At 46.8% G+C, this 19807-nt stretch overlaps 1 protein-coding gene across 3 annotated transcripts; it reads right to left on the reverse strand.

Annotated features, from left to right (window-relative positions):
• Window positions 1-997: 997 nt before the first annotated feature.
• Window positions 998-18075, reverse strand: UMOD (uromodulin). Of its 3 annotated transcripts, none has more exons than XM_069570248.1 (12): window positions 17819-18075; window positions 16993-17735; window positions 15357-15550; window positions 13445-14221; window positions 13242-13349; window positions 11334-11542; window positions 10223-10371; window positions 7428-7673; window positions 4474-4636; window positions 3790-3871; window positions 2584-2625; window positions 998-1526 (listed from the first exon to the last, which is right to left on the reverse strand). In XM_069570248.1, the coding sequence occupies exons 3-12, from the start codon at window positions 15448-15450 to the stop codon at window positions 1465-1467; spliced, it is 1932 nt and encodes a 643-aa protein (XP_069426349.1). In that variant the 5' UTR covers window positions 15451-15550; window positions 16993-17735; window positions 17819-18075; the 3' UTR covers window positions 998-1464. The 3 variants fall into 3 exon arrangements, with proteins under 3 accessions (XP_069426349.1, XP_069426351.1, XP_069426350.1); XM_069570250.1 differs by lacking the exon at window positions 17819-18075 and adding an exon at window positions 16523-16562 and having other exon boundaries at window positions 16827-17000; XM_069570249.1 differs by lacking the exon at window positions 17819-18075 and having other exon boundaries at window positions 16827-17001.
• Window positions 18076-19807: the final 1732 nt, after the last annotated feature.

Here is a 19807-nt window from a genome sequence, read left to right on the forward strand (position 1 = left end):
AACACGTAAAGGGAAGGGGAAAAAAAGGAACAGAGAGATAAAGGGATAAATTCTGATATATTTTTTCCTCCTGGCCTTTGACCCTTGTTTTAATTTTTTTTATGTTCTCTTGTACCTGAATCAAAGTATAGATTGTGCAGACATCTAGCAGGTGCATCTGACCATGGACATCCTCCCATAGCTCTGACATAAAGGCAGCAGGCATGGGGATTCAGTGCATGTCTGTTTCTGATAAGAGGTTTCTTAACTTGAGATATGCTGACCTCACAGCCCCCTGTTTGCTGATACACATGTGTGGTTTTCCCTGGGATCAGAGGTTCTAAAAATGGGTCAGGGCCTTGGTCTCTCTGAAAGCCACGGCTGGGGTCCAGGGAAGCAGCTGACATCAAGATGGACATTTCCCATGAGAATCAACTTCCTTTGGTCCACTTGTCAAAGAAGTCTAGAGCCCCTTGAGATATCTGGGTCTCCTGGGTGGTCTCCAGTTGTGCCTCCAAGGAACCTCCTAGAGGTCTCCCTTGCAAGACATCCTCTCTAAATGGAGTTAATGGTCTGCTTTCCATTTCTGCTGCCAAAGCCTTGTAAACAGGTCTACATCTCCTGCATTGGGCAGGGAGAGAAGTGCAAAGGATGGTGGGACATGCCATCTAAGTCCTTTATATAAGGACTGTGACACTCCAGAGCCTGGAGCTGTGACTATCTTTTCCCAGCACCTAGCATAGTGCCTGGCACATACTGGGTGCCAAATAAATGTTTCTGGAAAGCTGAATGAACCCTGTGAGGGTATCATGATTATCCCCATACGATAGAAGCAGCAGCCTCCTGTTATACTCTCCATTTCTGCAATGCCTGACAGACTTATAATGACTTGTACTTTTCCCCTTCCAGACCTTAAGCTCTGGGAAGGCAGAGATTGCTGTATCCCCAGTACATTGCCTGGATCATAGAAGGTGACCAGCAAATATTTCTTGACAGACTGAAAGGATAGATGGATGGATAAAGTTCAGAGACGGTGTGCATTTTATTTAAGCTCATAAAACCAGAGTTGAACCCAGTCTGTGACCAGACCATGAAGTCCATGAGGGCAGGAATGGAGTCTGGTTTTTCTCACCATCAGATCCTTGGCACCACGGACAGTGCCTACACAGAGCAGGTGCTCAATAAATAATTGTTGAATGAATGAATGACTCACGGACTGAGCTTTTTTTAGTTATTATTTTGCAATACCCTTTAAGGAGATAGGGGCCTCGTGAACAGACACATCACAAGCCCCATTTTGAGAGAAAGCAGCATTTATAGACATAGGCTGTTTTTTGGTAGCAAGGATTAAAGGGGAGAAAAATAGGAGCAGAGTGACTGAAGTGTGGGCTCCTTTTTCTATGAGTGGAGTGCTAGCCTGCATTGCCTCGCCAGTCAGTAGAAAGTGAGTTGGTAGCCACAGAGTACAGGATTTCCAGCCACTGATCACGGAGACGTCAGGGTCAAAGTGGCCGACAGAAGCAGAGGCAGCCAGACCTGTAGGAGCTCTGAAAAGAAAGAGATTACAGGGTTGTTGCTAGTACTGACATGCACATTTTATGTGCAAAACTAACATAAAATTCCTCCTCTAAATTGACCAATTAGGAAAGGACATGTTCTCTGAGCAGATCAGTTAGAAAAAGGAAGTTTTTCCTTTACCTGACCAGAAAACCAGTTAGGAAAAGGTGCCCTCCCAGATGGGCCAATCTGAAAAAGGCAGCTTTTCTGCAGGCACTAGCTAGTAGCCACTCAAAAGGGTACTCCTGTGAAGTGACCAACCTACTCAACCTTGGTGACCTTGAGGGATAGTCACAAAGGGCAAGCCTCTTGGGGGCACCTTGGTCTCCAGGACTGAGCTCACTGATACTGGAATGAACTAACTCATGTCAAACACTAGGTTGGTGTAACAACCCACTCAGATCTAGATGCCAAGAGCCAAAGAGAGCAACAATTACACAGATTCACTTTTCATCCAGATTTTCAGACAATTTAGCAGCCATAAAAGTCAAGGGCCATTAAAATGCTGCCAGTCTCCGGTCTTTGTGGTCAGAGGAGCAGAGAAGCAGAAAGCAGAGAATTTTGTTTGTCTGCCATGTTCATCCTGGCACCAAGCATCCTGACAAAGGTGTTGGAGATGCCTCTTGAAGCTTCAGGAAATGCCCAAGGTGCAGATCACAGTGCAGTGTGCTTGTCCCCTGCGCACAGGCGTGTTCAAGCATGCGCACGTCTGCATATGCAGATTCACACACAAGCAGCTGCAGCTGTCATGGCATTTTGTGTGTGAGTATGAATATGTGCATATGACCTCGTGGGTGTGTGTGAAAAGTCTAGGCGATGTTTGCTCTTGTGCACCTGTGTGTGCCTGCGTCTATGTACACTGTCCTGGGACAACACAGGTATGTGTGCGCATGTGCAGCCCCAGGCCCAACACTTTCCACAAATGCAGTCACCTCTTCAGCGCTCAGGCCAAGCAGATGCGGCATTCCAGCACACCCTAGGCCAACAGATAAAAGCCCCAGATGAAGGTTTTGGTTAAGTCCCTGTGCAAAGAGGATCTGAACTTACCCAAGCTACTGGGAGCAGCCCTTGACACTGCAGCCTGGCCCCCTGTGGGAGGAAACAGAAGGATCAGTGTACGGGAAGTCTGGAAGAAGCCCCTTCCATCTGCTCTTCCTTGCAGCCAGAGTGTGGTCTTTTAAAAACCCCAATCTGGTCATCTCACTCCCCTGCTTTGGACCCCTCAGAGGCTGTCGTCTGCTTTCAGGAAAAAGGGCCCAAAACCTTAGCAAGAACTACATGCTATTTATATTTCAATTAGAAGAAGGAGAAAGGGAAGGGGAAGGAGAAGAAGAAAAAAGAGAAGTACTATCATTGGAAGGACTGATGTTGAAGCTGAAACTCCAATACTTTGGCCACCTGATGCAAAGAGCTGACTCATTTGAAAAGACCCTGATGCTGGGAAAGACTGAAGGTTGGAGGAGAAGGGGATTATAGAGGATGAGATGGTTGGATGGCATCACCGACTCAATGGACATAAATTTGAGTGAACTCTGGGAGTTGGTGATGGACAGGGAGGCCTGGCATGCTGTGGTTCATAGGGTTGCAAAGAGTTGGACATGACTGAGCGACTGAACTAAACTGATAAGGCCTTACATGGTCTGGTCCCCCACTTCCATCAGCTCACCCACACCAACCTCTCTTCCTCCTTTCAGCCCACCTGGCCAGTTCCTCTGACACCCTGGGTTCCCTCCTGCACAGGTCTTTTGCTCATTCTCCACTCTCTCCCTGGGATTCCACCCTCTTTTCCATTTCCCCTGACCCCTGTTACTTAATCCTTTCTCAGTTTTCAAACCTCATTTCCTTTCTTCCCCAATCCTCCAGACTAGGTTTGCTTCCCCTGTGGGAAGAGCTCAGAGTTCCTGATCCATGTTCAAGCCTGCACTTATCACAACTCCAGAGACACATGATTATTTAAATGATGTCTCCTCTACTGGTCCATAAGTGGCACACGAGCCAGGCTTGTACCCATTGCTGCTCATCCTGAGCCCCCAGCCACTAACACAAGCCCTGGCACAAGGCAGGCATGAGAAGACAGCTGTGCAATGAGTGAGAACCTGCAGGAGGAAGGCAGCTTATAGTCTACCTCACAGGATTCACTTGCTCCAGCTCTTCGGACCCCAGTAAGATCCCAAGTGCCAGGTTCTCTCACCTCTCCTCATCTCCAGAGAACATTTCTCACCAGGAACATGGAGAGGGGAGTACCCTTCTTACCCTTCCGAGTGATGGGACCCAAGTTCAGGACACGGGTTTGGTCTATGATGCTCCCACTGCGGAATCTGGTCTCAGGGCAGGTCTGCAGGGAGATGGTGACAAAGAAAGCTTTCCACAAGAGAGACTGAATGAGGCCCTGCCGTGGGGAGCTGGGTGCACCCTTCATAGGAGCAACCTCTTGCCTCAGGCTGGGACTTGAGGATGGTAGAGGTAGGGGTTGTTAGGAGATCTGTATACATGGGTTCGTGTCCCCACTCTGCCACTTGTTAGATGTGTGATCTTAGGCAAGTCACTTACATTTTCTAAGCCTCTCTCCCCATATGGAAAAAGGGGCTAGTAAAATACCTCCCTTATAGAGTTGCTGCAAAGTATCAAAAAGTTAACACACACAAGTTGCACACAGTGCTTAAAAATGTCAGTTTCTGCTATCAGAACACAAGCTTGCAGATAAGTGAGAGGTTTACCAGCCTACTGCAGCGCCCTGACCGCACCCAGCTTCCCCACAGCCTAGTCTCCTGCCTGGCCATGGCAGCCTCGTCCTATAGCTCTGACTACCCCAGTACTAAAATGGAAATATGGCAGAGACGTTCGTTTTCTTTTAACCTTGTGGCCAAGTGTCCTTGGTTACGGGAGTTGGGTGTGAGGGTGCGGCAACCAGACTGAGGGAAGGGAGGTCTGACTCACGGGTCTGCACTTTTCATTCACGGAATCACAGAGATACACTTCACAATGCAGGTACACCAGGTCATAGTTTCCAGCAAAACGGAACATCTGGACAGAAAACCGGCCCTGAGGGGACTCCCCATTCTCCTCCACTTGGATGGTTGAGTCCGCAGCGCGTGGACATCTGGGAAGCGTACATCATATAACACGATTGGTTATGCAAACATTCTGGGGCCAGACTTCCTGGGTTCCGATCTCACTCTGTCACTTACTAGCTGTGTGACTATGGGCAATTTACGCAATCCCTCTGAGCCTGTTGCCCTATCCATGTGCGAGGAATAATTTACCTTACATCGTGAGATAATTGCGACAATCAAATGAGTTAAAATTACAAAGTAAACAGCATCTGCCGTACAATAGGTGCTACATGTATGTAACTCTAAAATACAAATGTGAACAGTTCAGAGCTTAAGGACAGTCACTTAAGGATAGTAAGTAAGCACTTAAGTAAGTGTATCCTTAAGTAAGCACTTTTTGATTTCCCAGGAAATGGCATTCAGGAGTCATTACCTACCATTTATTGGCTATCTACTAGTGTCTGGTGTTAATTCTAACATTGGAAACATCTGAGCACTGAAGGCTGCTGGCCAAATTGGGGTGTGTATGTGTGCTCATCAGCACACATTACTACCCAGCACACCCAAACACACAGAAACTCGAAACTGCACGTCCAGAGACTCACGTGGGTGCTGGGCTGGATCAGGGTATGCAGGCTCTTTGAGCAGGCAAATCGGGCATCCCTTCTGCTCTTTGACACTATCCACTCAAAACGGACTTCGAAAAGGGGCTGAAGGCTGACTGCACAGGAGGACCGAGAAAGGAACTTCTCGGGATGGCATTCACTTTGCTCTGTGTCCCCTACAATTCAAATCTGACTCCACTTGGAGAAAGAAAAGCCCTGAGGTTAAAGGGACCCACCTTACAAAAAGCAGAGGGAGAGGCAGCCAGCACTGCCCTTGGCAGCTCCAGGCAGTCAACCCAAGTAAGGCGCCTACGCGTCTCCTCCAGCCCCTAAGCACCTCCCCAGCTCATCTCCTCCTTACACCCCTGTGATATTCTGAGCATCTCACAGACTGGCAGTCCTCAGCCAAGCTCCCACCCATGCCATGGCAGAAACACAGGGCCACAGCCAACACTTGTGCATGCTTTGTTTTCAAGACTTTTTAAGCTTTTCACAATATGTATGCTTTACCTTTATACTCAGATACACACACACACACACACACACACACACACACACACAAAGCTTAAAAATCCCTGCACAGTAGATTTTCTTCATGCCTGTTTCGCATATGAGAACATGAATATCCAGATAGATGAGCTGACTTGTATGTTGAACTAAGAAACAGCAAACCCATGCTATAAGCCCAAGTCTCCATGATGTCCCAGGCAAAGTCATGTCAGGATTTTTCAAATTCCAGTTCTTTTTTGCCTAATGCAGAAACCACCTCCCTGAATGTTTTCCTGTTTACCAATATCTGTACTATTATTTCATATTATTATATTATTATTACTATTTTTCTTTAAATCTACAAATGTTTTTGTTGAAATACATTTATTTTTAAAAAAGATCATGACCACAAATAGCAAACCAAGGGCTTCCCAGGTGGCAAAATGAAGAATCTCCACCTGCCAATGCAGGAGATGCAAGAGATGAGGGTTCCATCCTGAGGTCAGGAAGATCCCCTGGAGTAGGAAACGGCAACCCACTTCAGTACTCTTGCCTGCAGACTTACGTGGACAGAGGAGCCTGGCAGGCTACAGTCCTCGGGGTCACAAAGAACTGAGCTACTGGGAACACAACACATTACTTGCCATATATAAAACACGACCATACATACACAGTCAGACACTGCTATGACATTGTACTTCAACACTGTTGATTGTAAAAGACCCCCAAAAGACTTCTGCTCTCCTTTCTTTTTGTTGTAAAGGGAGATTAGCAAATAACAGAAGTGTAAACACCAGATGAGCACCCAATTGAGCCCTTTCCCCTTGACGCGACCAGGCGGATTCTAAGAGAGCTGAGACAGAAATAGGCCAGGGTCTCCTGGGAGCACTTTCTCTGACTGCACTGTTAAAACAGCAATTCCCCTCCCTTTTTTGTACTTCACTTTTTTCTCTATAGCGCCGTCATCATTAACATGCCATGGATGGCACTTTCATTTAATTGTTGATCTCCCCACTTAGAATATCAGCGATAAGGGTGCAGAGACTTTTGTCTCTTCTATTCACTGTTATCCACATAGCCTGGCACACAATAAGCCTCCAAAAATATCTGTTCATTTTATGAATGAAAATGTGAGCTACTTTCTCACAGTGTGGTTACTGTTTCTCTAATGTGTTTGAGTCAAAAGCAGTCCATCTGTGTCCTCCCTGTTTCAACTGACCCTTGTCTAACCATGCCTCTACCGTACTCCTCCCAGCCAAGTGCCAGCCTGCTCCTGTCCAGGGCCTACCTTTCCATACGTTCCTCATCCTTTTCTGAATCCTAGACCCCCTCTGCCATCTGATGAAGCCCATGCATTCCTCATCAAAAGTAATGCTTTCAATGCATACACTAAATTACATAAGTTAATTTTAAAAAATTAAATATAATTCTTAAAATATTAAACTTAATACATCATATATTTACATATCTGGATATAAATATATATTTACAAGTGCATGTATTTGATATATATCAAATAATAAGATCTAGTTGAAATTCTAATACTACAATATAGTAACTAAAAATATTGACTTGTGTAAATGTCTTCAAATGTCCTGCTAATACTTTTCTGGTTTGTTGCCTATATCATAATGAATGACAGTGCTAAATTTCAGCTACAGGTGAATGAATGTGAAGATGTACTCTGTATCCATCCAACTCTAAAGACCCTCCCTGGCCCCAGATTCCATCCAACAGGCCTTACCTGTCCTGGATGATGAAGTATTTCAAGGGGTCTGTAGCATTGCTGCTGGGCGTGGCATAGCAGTTGGTCATGAGCAGTACAAACCGGGACAAGTCGCCCCCATCCAGCATGGTGCCGACGTAGAGAAACGCCTCGGTGGACAGGGTCACAGAGGAGCCTTGGTAGGGCTGTGTGTAGGCAGGGCTCTGGAAGAGCGCCATTCGCACGGTGAATGTGCCAGTCCCGCCCATGCTGATGTTGAGGGCGCTGCAGGGGGAGAGAGGCTGGTGAGAGAACCAGAACCAAGAGCAGCAACAGATAGGCCACTCTTTCTGATCTGCGTTCCTGGGCAGTCCCTGGCAGTTCTTTGGATTTTAATCCAGCAAGAGGACTGGAATCCACCAACCATTGCTCTGCAAAATACAATAGTCACACACAGGTCACTTAGGGATCTTGTTGAAATGTAGATTCTGGATCTGTAGCTTTGGGATAGGGCTCAAGGTTCTGCATTTCTAATAAGCTCCCAGGTGACGCTGCTCCTTCTGATCCAGAGATCATATTTTTCTGTAACACATCCACCCCCTCATATGGTGGCCCTTGCATTTAAGTGTGGCAAACACATTCTCAAGGGAATCACCTAGATTCCTCTTTTGATCTTAATATAGAACAGTTTTAAAAGATGGGCTATGAGTCCTACAGGCCTTAGTCAGAGTTCTGGTTCCACCTAGAGCGGAAGATTGGGATTTTAAAAATGTATTATTTTAAATCACATTAAAAACAGCCACACTGATGGTAACTCCGTGGGGATTATCCTACAAAGGACACTGAAAAACTGATGCCCCAGGAAAGGGAGTACATGAGAAATAGTAATGCAGAAGTCCATTTTAGAGGTGAGTACTGGGTTATTTGTTCGGACTTGGTGTTCGACTGGGATGAGATTCCTAGCTTAAGCCAGAGAGAGATCTGCATACAGCTGTTTTGTTCCCTAGAACCTAGCAGGCCTGGGACATGGCCACATTGTCCAGGTGATGTTCCACACAGAGGCAGACAAGGAGCAACTGTCTTCCTTCAAGTCAGCCAAGCACCTTCATCAGTGGCAGGTGCCCTTCCCTAAGGCTGGTTGGCCCAGAAAACATGTGACCATGGAGAAGCTTCAAAAAAAAGGTCACGGTAGAGTGGAGGCTCTATGCCTGATGGCCTGGGTTTGAATCACCGCTCTGTAACTTACTGTCCTCTACCACTTTGGACAAGTTCCTAAGCTTTCTTTGAACTTCAATTTCAATAATAATAATACTTACACCTTCTAGGCCACGCTAAGATTTCAATGAGGTGTTCCAACTAGAGCACTTAGCACAATGCCTGACATATGGTCAGCTCTTGATAAACACTTGTTATGAACACAGCTCTAATTTTTTTTCCCAGTATCTGCATCACTGGCTTGTGATTCATCCTATTCAGAAATGTTCAAGTTTCTTTAGCAACAGGATCCTTTTATTTTTTAAGTAATAAAATTGATAAAGAAGATGTGGTACGTATACACGATGGAATACTACTCAGCTATAAAAAAGGATGAAATAATGCCATTTGCAGCAACATGGAAGAAACTAGAGATTATCATACTAAGTAAAGTCAGAAAGAGAAAGATGCATATCATATGATGTCACTTACATGTAGAATCTAAAATATGGCACAACTGAAGCAACCTATGAAGCAGAAATAGACTCACAGATATATAGAACAGAGCTGTGGCTGTCAGGGGAAGGGGGGTGGAAAGGGGGGTGGAAAGGGGGGTTGGGATTAGCAGATTTAAGCTACTATACACAGAATGGATAAACAGCAAGGTCCTACTGTACAGCACTGGAAACTAGAATCAATAATCTATGATAAACCATAATGGAAAAGAATATAAAAAAAGAATGTATAGAAATTAACACAACATTGTAAATCAACTATACTTCAATTGAAAAAATAAAATTAAAATTAAAAACGTTCTCTGGTTCACATCCCCAAATCACCTCCTTAAAGACCTTTATACTCCATGAAGCATAATTTGTAAACCCCTCTTTATTCAAATTTCTCCTATTTACAGAGAAAGAAACTGAGGTCCAAATGTGGGGTACAATTTGCCCAGTCCCATAGCAGGTCTGAACTGAGACCCCTCGCTTCTTTCCTCTGGTCCAATCACCCTGCTGCTGCTGCTGCTGCTAAGTCACTTCAGTCATATCCGACTCTGTGCGACCCCATAGACAGCAACCCACCAGGCTCCCTCGTCCCTGGGATTCTCCAGGTAAGAACACTGAAGTGGGTTGCCATTTCCTTCTCCAATGATGAAAGTGAAAAGTGAAAGGGAAGCCGCTCAGTCATGTCCAACTCACAGCGACCCCAGGGACTGCAACACCAGGCTCCTCTGTCCATGGGATTTTCCAGGCAAGAGTACTGGAGTGGGGTGCCATTGCCTTCTCCCGACCACCCTACCCCTCAGGTAAACCAGGGACCCTAATATGGGTTTTACCTCTGTGGAGCACTTTTGTACATTACTGCTAAATCCATTTCACATACAAGAAGACTGACACCTAGAATAAGGCTATCAATTTCCCAAAGTCATTTGTGTGATAGAGCCAGGATTTGAAAGTGGGCTCCAGATTTCTTAGCTGGGCTCCTCATGGACTCTTTTTGGAGTCCAACACTGCCTCCCAGCTAACCACCTCCAATCAGCTTCTTATTGATGGCAACTGACAGAGAAGCTGAGGTCCTGGTGGCCAAGGATTTGTGGGGTGGAGTTGGCCAGGGACACTGGGGACCCTCTCTGGCCGCACCTGACCATTGGCTGCAGGGAGGTCTTCAGGCTGACTTTCATGTCCAGGGGATAGGAGCACGCAAAGTTGATTCTGATGTTGAGGTCACGGATGATGATCTCATCTGCCAGGTAGAGAGTGTTGCTGTATGTGGCGTGGGTCTCATTCCTCTGTATTGGGGTAGGAAGGTGGGGGGAGGAAGGGCAGAAAAGGCATAGAATTTGAGTAGGATTCAAAACCAAAGGCATTGTAACTGCTGAAACTACCCTCCCACTTTCAATGAGCACAAGTCATGAGCTAGGCACCCCCTGCCCAAGCTGAATGTCCCTACTGCATCTTTGCATGGATCCTTCAATGACCCTGAGAGGCAGGATGACCACCTCCCTAATACAGATAGAAGTTCATGGGAACTGGGCAACTTATCCATGGTACAGGGGGTCTAAGAAGCCTGGGACTCTTCCCATCACCTCATACCTCCTCTCGCACATGCCAAAAGACTAAACATCACATACTGGGTCATCATTAATGGCAGATTGTCAAAAGGTCATATTTGGCAAATGACAGTTATTTCCTTGTTTCTTATGGTTTGGTTTTGTTTTGTTTTGGTTTGGTTTTGGTCTGTGGAGGATGAGGGAGATGTGAGGAAGCAGAACCCACTCACACAAATGTTTACCTCTGGGTCCCTTTGGAGGAGGCTTCTGTAGCTGAGGCCCTGGTTCTTTGAACACTGAAAGTGCAGACTCTGCCTCCCAGGAACCATCAGAGACAAACAGATCTGCTTCTGAACTCAGTGCTGATACCTGCTGGCTTAGAATAGTCATTGCCCTGTTGGGGCACTACATTTCCCATCTGTCAAATGGGGGACTGTCACTATGGATTGTCCTCTTTATTTGACACTGACATTTATTGAGCATTTACTTTGTGCCAGTCATTTGTCCTAATCACTTCGCACACAGTAACACCTTTAACTCTCCTAACCCTATGAAGGAGTTACTATTACTCCATTTTCAGTGGAGGAAGCTGAGCCACATCCAGGTTAAATAACTCACCCAGTTCACACAACTAGTAAGTGGTGGGGCTGGGCTTGAACCAGGCAGCGCTCCGACCCCGTCCCACACCGGCCAGAACGTACCGTCATCACTGTCCCACAGCGGCCATCCCTGGCTGGGGTCACCACGGACATCCAGTCCCGGTCGCCCCTCTCGGTGAAGCCTGAGCACTGGCTGTCACGCAGGTACATGAAGACCTTCTCAAACCCCAGATTCTTCAGCTGGCACTTGCTCAGGGACAACTTAATGTCATCAACCCCACATTCCAGCCTGCGCTCCAGGAGGGAGACATCTGAAATGGTCAGGGAAGGCAGGATTGGAGGCCTGTGACCACAATTCAAGGTTCAGCACATCCCCAAGACCCAGGTCCAGCTAGCCAGGTTGGCCACCAGCTGGAAGTACTCAGAGTCATGCTGTGGTCTCCCCTCTCAGAGAGGTGGAGACGTGAGACTGGGTTCCCAGTATCACTGGATGGATCCATGTGACTAACCACCAGCCCATGTTACCCTAAGCGTAGGCTGTACACAAAGAAAAGTAATACATTTGGGTCATTCACTGCTCTCTCTGTGTGCTCAGACGTGTCCAGCTCTTTGCAACTCTATAGACAGACTGTAGCCTGCCAGACTCCACAGCCCCAGCACTAAATAACATTGAATCCTAGTAAAACAAAACAAATAGCAAGCAAACAGAGCTAACAAGTTAATGGTAGTTTCTTTCCATCCTTTCTGTATCAAGGGGACAATCTTCAAGATTTGCTAATGTTTTTATTATTAACACCATCAGTTCAGTTCAGTTCAGTTCAGTCACTCAGTCGTGTCCGACTTTTTGCGACCCCATGAATCGCAGCATGCCAGGCCTCCCTGTCCATCACCAACTCCCGGAGTTCACTCAGATTCACGTCCATCGAGTCAGTGATGCCATCCAGCCATCTCATCCTCTGTCGACCCCTTCTCCTCCTGCCCCCAATCCCTCCCAGCATCCATACACTTGCTAATTTTCCTTGAAACCACAGAGAGCAGAACTCTGGTTAAGTATTTGCAGCATATAAAGAGATCCAGTTAGATTTTTTAAATTAAAGCATTACATAGTTGCTGAAATTTAACAACTTTCTTTCATTGTATTCATTATTACTGCTGCTGCTGCTGCTGCTGCTGCTAAGTCACTTCAGTCGTGTCCGACTCTAGGGGACCCCATAGACAGCAGCCCACCAGGCTTCCCCATCCCTGGGATTCTCCAGGCAAGAATACTGGAGTGGGTTGCCATTTCCTTCTCCAATGAATGAGAGTGAAAAGTGAAAGTGAAGTCGCTCAGTCGTGTCCGACTCTTAGCAGCCTACCAGGCTCCTCCATCCATGGGATTTTCCAGGCAAGAGTACCAGAGTGAGGTGCCATTGCCTTCTCCTTATTACTGCTACTACAGACCTAAGATGTTACTTGCCACAGATAAGACACAGTAGTGAACTTCAGCGTCCCAAGTTTACTTAAAAGCAGGTTGTGACTAAAACCAAGACTGGAATTTGGGAAACACTAGCCTGCTTCAATCATTATGTATACAGAAAACAGGTTTAGAGATGGCCAGGGCCCTGCTCAGGGTCTTCAGCTGGTCAGTGGAGGGCCCAGTCCAAGAAACCACAGACTGCTGGCCAGGCCTGTGTTCTTGTGCTCTGGGAATACAGCTCAGTTTAGCCTTTGGCCAACAGGTGGCAACCTCCTGCTTATCCATCAGGATTTTGGGGGCCTCCGAAAGAAGCCTGGGGGCGGGGTTGTTTCTCAAGCTCTGGGAGCTTATGAATCAACTAAGGGGAGACTCCAGGAATCCAGAGAGCTTCTTGCTGATTTTAATGGGTATTACTGGGACTGACTTGCCACTCCGACTGGATAATATGCACACCCTGGGTCATCCCCACAGGCCCCCAATTCACACACGGGAATGTATCCCTCCCCAGGTCCCTGGCATTTCTGAGTACCACCCCACCTCCCCACCGGCCTCACCGGTGACGTTGAAGTCCTGTTTGCACTGGCAGTGCCATTCGCCATTATCCGATTTGCAGTCCTCATCCACACGGCACTCCTCACACGTCCCCTCTACAGAGCTGGGGTCTGCAGGGCCACATATACAGTCAACAAGGATGAGCTCCAGTCTCTCGGGGCGCCCATAGGGCCCAGGGCGGGGTTGCTGGGAGACACCCACTCACCTGTGCAGTAAGCCAGATGGCACTCAGGGGGCGCCGTCAGGTTGTACACGTAGTAGCCGCCGGCACAGGCCTTCACTTGGACAGGGGCGTCCCACAGGCAGCAGTCGCCGCTCCAGTGCGCACAGGCCACGCGGTTCACGATGCCCTCGTCGCTCGATGGGTGCGTGCCGTTGAGCCACATAGGTGCGGCCGTGTTGCAGTGCAGGACCGGCACGCAGGTCTCGGGCAGGCGCACGCCGCCCTGGCCCACGAAGCGGTACCAGCCGCCCAGACTGACATCACAGACGTAGCCGGAGCCGTACTCTGTGCTGCGCCAGTATTCGTCCAGGATGTGGTGCGCCTGGCACGGGTCAGCGCACACTAGCGCGTCACCCTCCCGCACGCAGTCTAGCCCAGGCCCGCAGGAGCCCGGGTAACACTCACAGTGCCTCCCGTCCCCCACGTAGCCCGCGGGACACACGCATGAGTAGTTGCCCTCGCCATTGATGCAGGTGGCCAGGGCGTGGCAGCGGCTGAGCCCTGGCTCTGCACACTCGTCCACATCCTCACAGCCGAGCTCCGAGCTTAGGAGGAAACCTTCAGGGCAGACGCATGTGTAGGAGCCCAGCGTGTTCACGCAGCTGTTGGTGGCGGAACAGTTGTGCGCCCCCAGAATGGCGCATTCATCCAGATCCGCACACTCGAGGCCGTCGCCAGTGAAGCCCTCCTGGCAGGCGCAGGTCGTGGCAGCCCCGTCCACCGTACAAGTGGCATTGGCGTGACATTCAGAGCAGCTTTCTGCAGGCAGAGAAGCCCAGAGTGGGGACCGCTTGGCCACTGTTCACCAAGAGACTCTTTCCATGGTCCTTAGGGTTCTTTGAGACATAGCAGACCCCCTTTGAAAGAAACAAATAAACCTCCCCCGACGTCTAAACACCCACCTGCATTCTTGTGTTAAGCACTGCATTCAAGCTGTATCATCTTTTCACCACCTTTCCACCTTTCACCTTTCCACCACCAGAGGAATAATGCAGAGTTCTTGACACTTCGTTAAGGATTTAGGGAACCCTGTCACCCCTTCCCCAACTTGATATATTCTATGCCTTTTGCTCAGATCTCCTTCCCTGCCTCCCCTCTCTACCTAGCAGGGGCACTGACACTTTGTGTGTTTCTCTGTGACAATAATAACAGTAAAGATGGTGAGCTCTCATGTATTAAGCACTTAGGATATGCCAAACACTGGGATAGGCATTTTCTATCCATTATCTGATAGAATCCTCTCCAGTGGCCCTGGGGAATGACTTTTGTATTTAGCCATATTTTGAGGGTGAGGAAACTTGAGATTCAGAAGGTTTAAGCTACTTGCTTCATTGGTAAGCAGCAGAGCCAGGACACAAATCGAGGTTGCAGGACCACAGTGTGTGTGTGCTCCACGATGATATGATGGTATTTACTGTTCCAGAGAACTCCAGTTGGGGGTTGTGTAGAGGTGTCTAGCTCCCTTCTCCAACAAAAAGCTAACAGCAATGTGCAACCCAATGGAAGGGTCACGTATGTGTGAAAGGGGATGTCTTTGGGTACCACACAGGTATGTTCACATCTCTTGTGTGGTTGAGTGTGTTCTTGACCTTCCAATAAAGTGCCAGGACAGGGGGGCTTAGTGATGTTCTAAACTTTTGTCTCTCCATATGTGATCCAAGGATCACACCATCAGCATCATCTGGGAGCTCGTTAGAATGCAGAGTCTCAGGCCCCACCCCAGGCCTACCAAATCAGAATCTCCGTTTTAGTAAAATTCCTGGGTGAGTCCTATGTACATTAAAGTATAAGAAATGAATTTAGAATAGACTATGCAAATCCCAAGCATAAAAGGAGAGGGACTGAGACCTCTTCTGCTGACGGTGACACTGCTCTCTGCACACACAGCACTTACTTGCTGATGAGGTGTCAGTTGCTGCAGGTATGATGACCCAAGAGGTCACCACCACTGCCATCCACATCAAGGTTGGAGAGAAAAGACACTTCATCCTTTCTGCTCCTCACAGCTTCTGGTCTAGGAAGACTTTCCCAAAGGCAAAGAAAGGCTGGCCTCTTGAGATTTCCTTTCTGTCTCTGATCCCTGAAGTCCTGTGAACAGAGTCAGATGAGATAAACACATGATGGAACTCCCTTCCCCACAGTTGGGAAAAGTGCTTTGTTTGTGTACTGTGCAAATCCAGGAGATGCCATTTATATGAACCACAAAAAATGTGTAGTGCTGTGGTCCTTGCTTTGGTAGAGTTTTCCCCTCTGTGGCCTTATTCTTAATTCCCACCACATCCCAGCCTCAGTTCCCCAAGCCTCAGTGCATTTGAAAGAGCTGAGTCTCTCATCTGGAGCAGGAACCTGCAAGATATGGGGGTGGGTGTTCTGGACTCACCATGTTATTGGAGGCACCCTCCTGATCCCCTCATGGAAAACTCTGAACTTTCCTAGATGCATTTATTCTTTCAACAGAAATTTATTAAGTAGTTACTATGTGCCAAACAGGAAGCTAAGCACCAAATGACAGACAAGGTCCCCAACTTCATGCAATTCACATAGTATAAGGAAGTGACTTGAAATAAGTAGTTTGAGAGGTGATTAATCTTCATAAGGTATTTTAATGTTTCCAGAGTGCTCAGATATTATTTCACTCACCTGGCAAAATAGTCTAATACTATTAGTCTAATACTAATAGCAGCATAATAAGGTGGCATGGTGGTTAAAGGCATAGGACCTGGAAGCTGCAACAAGGATTTGAACTCCTATTTTACCAATCACTATGATTGGTAAACTCACATGTGACATTGGGCAATATATTTCAATTCACTAAGACTCAGTTTCCTCATCTATGAAACAGAGATTATTGCTTGCACAATCTGAGTGGCTACAATGCATTAGGTTCAGTGTGAAGTCTCCTGTTAGTAAAGAACCTGCTTCATAGGAAAGTGTTTTACAAACCTTAGTGACCATGATCTGCTATAAGGAAAATATTTTATGCCATGATCCAGTACAGTTGCTAATACACATATACACACATGCACACAAGAAATAAATGTTTTATAAAACAATTCTTACCATTACTATGTGCATTCATTGCTGATATATCCTACTGTCTCTAATTAAAAGAAAATTCTGAATGTAACCCACAAATGATGTGAACTATAGTTTGGCTAATAACAGACTGCATATTATCATCCCGGTATTAACAAAGATGATACGTGCAAAGCAGGTTCAGAGCAGATGCTCTTGTTCACTGCTCTATCCATCCCCAATGCCTGGTATATAATAGGAACTTCACTAATATGGATTGAACAAGTGCAAAAATTGTAGTCATTGTTGTTAGGGAAGTGCAAGATCAAAGAGAGGGGAGTTGATTTACCAAAGCCCTTAAAGTCAATAGTCAGCAGAGTAATGACTTATCCTAGGTTTGATTCAAGTGTCCAATCTCTTCATTTCCAGACCCCCATCCCTCAAACAGAATGGGAGCCAGCAAAGACTAGATGGGAGAAGCGGCTAGGAGAAGTGAGAGCTGCAGATAGCCTTACCTGAAACCAGAAAGGTAGAATTAATCCTTTTACAAGTAGGTGACTTTCATATCTATATATATACATCTGTCCCCCACTGGCAATCTCTCCTCCAATGATCCTCTGGTTCTGTTTCTTAATTATTTTAATGGGGGTGGAATATTTTTCCCTTTTGACACAGTGTTTTCCTTTTCTAGGCTGTGAGGTGGTTGTTGTTCTTTTCCCTAATAGGTAGAGACCCCAAATGATTGACATTGGGGGTCACAGTTGTGCCCACAGTTACAAGGGCTCTGTTTTATACCTTTTGGCAACAAGAGGTTCTTTAGTTAGAAATTAACTGAGTAAACAATTCCAAGGGCCTGGGCTTTTCTTGGTCATTGAAAAGCACAAAGTGGAGCCAAGCAGAGGCCAGAATCTGAAGCCAGGCTGCTCCAGGAGAAAAGGGGTGCTCATTGTCCCCACCCGGGTGTGTACTTGTGGCCACTCAATTCCAAAGCAAATGCCATCCTCACGGGCTCAGCCAGCTCCCCTGGGATCCCAATGTGATCAGGAAAGGAGCTGAGAATGGCTGAAGGTCAGAGACAGCAGACATCTTTGGACCAGATGCTCTGTGAATCAAGACATTTGAATTCCCATGAAGGAAGGTCCTTGAGAAGTAGATAATTTTGTAGATGAACAGACTGACTTTGGAGTCAGTCTATCTGAATCCTGGTCAGCGTTTTTTGTGCGCCAGTAATTTTCCTTCCAGAGGTAATTTTCATCATCTGTAAAACAAGAATACCCGTGTCCTAGAATTGTTATGGCCATTAAAGGAGATGATGCAAGCTAAGGCATATAGCAATGGTACCGTCTGTGGACATCACTGCCGATGCTGTTTTGGTGATGTGCAGTCATGGGGCAGAGAATGACAGGGCTTGGTTCAGCCTTAGGTCTCCAGACCTAATTCCACGTTAATGGCAATGCCATACTGAGAAAAATCAGGCGCATGTGAACTCAGGCTGAGCAGGAAATATGACAGTGATCCACAGCATTGCCTCTTTGAGGGCTTTCTTCTTCTGTCTGGCCTAGTGCTCGGGTGATGATCAGCAGCGGCTCACTCACCTCCTCAGGGGAATTTCATAGGAAAAGAGGTAGCACAGTTTTCAGCGATGTTTCTTCCCAAACAGCACCCCAGAGAGATCTATAACAGTTAGTTCACAATCCCAGCACAGTACTCAGCCACCCTGGGCATTAACTTTCATCTTTGTGGAAAAGTGAGAAATATCTTATCATTATTTACTTTTGCAGTTCTTTGATGAAAAAGGAAGTTATCTTTTCATTTGCTTACTATTTATTCTTTTCTGAACTGTTTGTATCCTTTGCCCGTTTTTCCCCCATAAGAATGTTTTTTTTTCCCCTTTCTTTGCTATAACTTCAGAAGAAAATAAAAGTTCTTAATATTTTTTTTCTCAATCCTAGACGGTGAATGTCATTTCTGGTTGGTGAACATGAGGCTCTGTCAAAACCTAAGTCTGGGTGTCTTTAAAGGATTAAAGATGGAGCTCCAGGTAGCTCCTGAAGTTGTCTGGGGAGAGATCTTGGGTAGGAAAATAGGGAGTTTGGGCTGAGACTATTCTGAAGTCTAATAACCAACCACATTATTCAAGTTTTTGTGTTTGATGCTTTTACATCTTGATACTGGTGATTCTGGAGGGACTGCCCCACTGAGGGTGAACTAATGCCTTGGAGATAGGTAGCACTGGAGATATACCTCGCCATCTCTAGGAATATCATATTCCTGAGAGCATGCCTTTCACATGCAAAGCAGCCAGTCTAGAGCCCACCGCCCAAGCTCTCCCCTGTCAGGCTCACACTCAGGACCAGGTACCAGGTAACTAGGGACAATTTCCAAGTCCCAGAGCCTACTGACATTATTCCAACTAGCCAATCCTAAACCTGCTTACCTTGCCTCTTCTGTCCCTTCCTATGGAAACCACAATAAAGGCTACATTTTCAATTATAGTCAGATTTTCCCCTTGCTTCCTCTGCCTTCTGACAAACTCTAGCACTTTCCTGTGTGGCCCCTCATGGCATGATATATACCCTCCTCTTAGGACCTGAGAGTATACTAAACTATCTTTTGATGACAGTTATCTCCTGATCTGTTGCCTTTGTCAGGCCTGAATTATAATAAAATCTGTATTTTAAAACAGTAAACATCACCTTGATTCAACATAGCTAGATCACCTTGTGGTATATTTCTCTAACTGGCTATTTTTCCACTCTTTGTTCTTCCCACCCTTCCCCGCCCCCACCAGCCTCACATACTTGATGAGGATATGGCAACTTCATTGGAGTCATTAAGCCATGCCTCCCACATCTCCATCTACCTGCCTCTGGCCTCATCTTCCACATCCACTCTCCTTTCATAGAGACAAAGTCCTTCTGTTAAAGGTCTTTCTCTCCCTGTATGCTCTAATGACCTCCCAACAGAGAGTCATCACCTGCCCCACCTACCCGTACTGTATTCACCAATCTGAGCCCCCACTTCCTAAGGCCCCAGTTGCATCTGGGGGACAGGCAAGTAGCACACCCATTTTCTGGCTCATGGCCAGTCAGGAGCTCTGTTCCATGTGATTTAGTTCCACGTGATTTCCTAGAAGCCCCCGGGGACCCCTCCTTCAACTGGCAGCCACATGGCTTTAAGGCTGAAGCAGGTGAGCTTTGAATCGTGTCTTGAATACTAATACCTGCTCCTGCCAGGGCAACTGGTTCAGGTGAGTTCCAGGGCCGCAGGCTGTTCCCTGCTTAGTCTGGATGTGGACAGGCTTGGGTTTGGGGAAGGAGAGACTGGGGC

This window comes from Ovis canadensis, chromosome 24 (assembly GCF_042477335.2).
Source record: "Ovis canadensis isolate MfBH-ARS-UI-01 breed Bighorn chromosome 24, ARS-UI_OviCan_v2, whole genome shotgun sequence".
NCBI classification, from domain to species: domain Eukaryota; kingdom Metazoa; phylum Chordata; class Mammalia; order Artiodactyla; family Bovidae; genus Ovis; species Ovis canadensis.